This window comes from Magallana gigas, chromosome 8, assembly GCF_963853765.1.
Source record: "Magallana gigas chromosome 8, xbMagGiga1.1, whole genome shotgun sequence".
Taxonomy (NCBI): domain Eukaryota; kingdom Metazoa; phylum Mollusca; class Bivalvia; order Ostreida; family Ostreidae; genus Magallana; species Magallana gigas.
The window spans coordinates 1528733-1532503 of NC_088860.1; the positions used below are offsets into that span (position 1 = coordinate 1528733).

General features: G+C 33.6%; 1 protein-coding gene across 2 annotated transcripts in view; it reads left to right on the plus strand.

Annotated features, from left to right (window-relative positions):
• Positions 1-1826: 1826 nt before the first annotated feature.
• LOC105342263 (uncharacterized) overlaps positions 1827-3771 on the plus strand; it is a gene marked incomplete in the record, with an annotated part of 9395 nt that continues 7450 nt past the window's right edge. The window contains 4 exon segments of one of the 2 annotated variants that reach the window (XM_066069444.1): positions 1827-2388; positions 2524-2701; positions 2951-3054; positions 3162-3770. In XM_066069444.1, coding sequence (XP_065925516.1) covers positions 2361-2388; positions 2524-2701; positions 2951-3054; positions 3162-3770 — 919 coding nt within the window. 2 annotated transcript variants of the gene reach the window in all.

Below are 3771 nucleotides of genomic sequence, written 5' to 3' on the forward strand. Positions count from 1 at the left end.
GATCAAAAAGTACAATTTGGTCTCTTTAACATTGGTGATGGAGACAAAATTCTGAACTGTTTTGCCCCAAAACTCATACAGATATATATAACTTTCGGAATCATCTGAATCAGATTCTGGGTTTTATCTATCATCATGCTTGGCTTCAACAAGATGTTTCACCTCATCTTTATTTACTCCATCTCCTCCTTATCTGTAAACAGAGAATAATTTAATTCAAATGGGCCTTAAAACATTTCTTATCCAAGAAGAATTTCAATCAAAACATTGAAATTGAATGACTACAATGAAAATAGAAACTTGAAAAAGGAAAAAATTAGGAAGAAATCTAAATGTTGTGAGCTTACATAAATTTATGTGTTTATTTGACACCTGTTTTATACGATGTCTTAATTTACTGTTTCTCTTTTTGACAAATTTAACAAAATTACACATACATTGCAGAGAAGTAAAATCCTAATTTTAGAAAAGACAAAAATTACATTTATGTATTTATTGACACCTTAATCTCTTTCCACCAGAAGAAAATTACAAGAACGAAATTGGTTTTTTTTTCGAAGATAAATGATTTGAATTTTTATTCGGTAGCCACATGCAACGCTTCGCCAGCCCAATTATTATACATTTTCGTCAAAGTACTTTCTTGTTTATCCCCATATACTCTTTATTGTTTGCTGGGTTTTTTTAATATATAAATCTAAAGAGCTAAATGGTGCGATTTAAAAAAAAATAACTGAGATTTTGTTCATACCGTTAATTAATGAGCATTGTTTAACCCTGAAATATTAAAAATAAAAACGATCTAATAAAATTGCATTTGATCAAAAAACAGTTTTAGGGGCAGAGTGTACATATCAAAAGAATAAGATAAAAATGCGGTCTATAATCATTTATTAACGTTAGTGATTACGAAGACCGCCTCCCCGGCACAGAGTCCACTTCCTGCAGGAACAACACTGGGGCAGCGAGACCTTGACCAGCCGGAAGCCACAGCGGGGGCAATACATCCACACAAAGGCGTCACGGAATCCGTCGTAAAAACAGGAACTGAAAAAGGAGGCGCCACGGCGTTCAGCGCACCCTCCCATACAATAGACGTCAAAGTAGTGGAGGTTTTTATTGTCTAAAATGTTACGTAGTTCTTGCAAGCAAATGCCTTAATGTTAAACAACTAACTTAAGGTTTAAATGTCAATAAATAGTACGTGAGGAAACATGTGTCTGTTTGTTTTTGCCCTCTCCCGAATTGGGTTTAATTATTTGGTCGGTGGAAAGAATATTACTTTTTTCAAAGTAACGCCAAAAACGAAAATGATAGAGAATTATAGATTGATACCGTTCGTAGTTCTTAAATATCCATCAACTGATACTTCGAAACAGTAGTACCATACATCCATATATATATATATATATATATATATATATATATATATATATATATATATATATATATATATATATATATATAACACTGGGGCAGCGAGACCTTGAGCAGCCGGAAGCCACAGCGGGGGCAATACACCCACACAAAGGCGTCACGGAATCCGTCGTAAAAACAGGAACTGAAAAAGGAGGCGCCACGGCGTTCAGCGCACCCTCCCATACAATAGACGTCGAAGAAGTGGAGGTTTTTATTGTCTAAAATGTTACGTAGTTCTTGCAAGCAAATGCCTTAATGTTAAACAACTTATATATATATATATATATATATATATATATATATATATATATATATATATATATATATAAATAGAAAACTTAAATGAATAAAAACACAAAGTCCGAGTAAAACATAAGCGCTTTCATTTTCATCTTCAGATGTTTAAGGTCAAGATCTAGTAAATGATTTTGGATGAAATACAATGACGTTATACTCTTTGTGACGTCATATATTTTTTCCCACCATATATTGATGTAAAAAATCGGGAAAATAACGTAACGTTTAAAAATTACGTCATATTTGCGTTATTGACGTAAAAATCATAGTGCTTTGTAAAAGCATGGCGCCTACTACTATGCGCGACTAGAAGGGTAAATTTATCTCGACCGGAAAGTTTAAAAGGTATTCACAGTTTTCTAAAAAAGTTAAAATTCCTAGTTTGGAAAATGGAAATCAGAATAAGGAAGAATTTGGATTTGGATTTGGACGAAGAATTGTGGAGCTAGGATATTTGGCAGAGCAAATGAAATCATGTCCGAACTGCTCTACACCACTGTATCTACATTGTTGCAAAAACGAGCGACTCTACGGCCTAGGAAGCATATTATATATCGAATGTCAGTCATGCAAAAAAGAACTTAAGATATATACCGGCAAACAACATAGATCTCAAAACACGGTCAAAGGAATGAAAATATGGGATGTCAACACGAAGTGTGGTCTTGGTTGGTATGATAAATTAATTTTAAAAAAGGTTTAATTAATTAATTGTTAAATAAATGAAAAAATAAAGAAATCAAAATAAAAAATAAGATAATATTAAAAATGTAGTTTATAGCAAAAAAATATATCTGTATATTTTAGCAATGGATCATGCAGGGCTTGGACCGTATCAGGTTTCAAATTTTCTCACAGCTTTAAATCTACCATCAATTCACCCAAGCACTTTGCGAGCTAGAGAAAATGAAATCGGTTCAACACTCAAAACCTATACTAAGGAGTCATGCGACGAAGCTTTGTTGAGCGAAGCCAGCGCAACATCGTATGTATTGAGTGATTTCTAGTTCAGATTAGTTTTGAGGTTTGATTATGAGATCGATACTTTGATTTGAAATTGATATTTTGTATTTCCGTAGTAGATAACTTCTACTGAATTATGCTTAAACAAATAGGCAGTTTACTGATTACCCAAACGCCAATCACACAAACGCAAACAAACAAACAAATTCTAGTCTTTAAATGATAAATGATTAAATGATATCAAGATTTTAAAAAAAAGTCTGAATTTTAGTAAGTCCGGAAAAGATGAGGAAGATGACACAAGTCCAATAAATATCACATTTGACGCCGCGTGGCAGAAACGAGGAAGTGGCCGGTCGTATAATAGTCGATCAGGTATATAGGTTGAATCTTAGTCTATAAATTAAAAAAAACCCACCCCTACTAAATAAAAATAATATAATAATTACATGCTGTGTTTAATTTTTGATTTTATATTTAAGCAACTGCCACTATGATTGGAATGGAAACGGGTAAAATTGTTGCGTTTGACCTTAAAACGACGGACTGCAGAAAATGTCTATTTTCCAATGATCATGAGTGTAATAAAAATTTCGACGGCAGTTCAAAAGCCATGGAGTCTGCATTAGCTCTTGATATGGCCAAATCTTTAAGAGACAGAGGGTTTAAGATTTCCACAATTACAATGGATGATGATTCTACTACTATTTCCAGGATGCGAAACAATATTGATCCTAATATAATGAAAATTAGTGACAAAAACCACGTGCGAAAAAATATGTCAAACGCGCTATATAAACTTCAAGAAAAACACAAGTCGCTCTCCACAAAAACAATTAATTATCTACTTAAAGATGTTTCATACGCAATTTCGCAAAATAAAGGAAATGCAAAGGGTTTGGAGAGTAGTTTAAAAGCAATTGTTCCACATTCCTTTGGTGATCACTCCCAGTGTGATGCTCGCTGGTGTGGATATTTAAACGACCCGACTAGTTATAAGCACAGCTCCCTGCCTTATGGAAAGGATCTCAGAGGAGAAGACTTGAAGCGAGACCTATTGGACATGTTTTGTCATTATTCCGAGAATTCCGG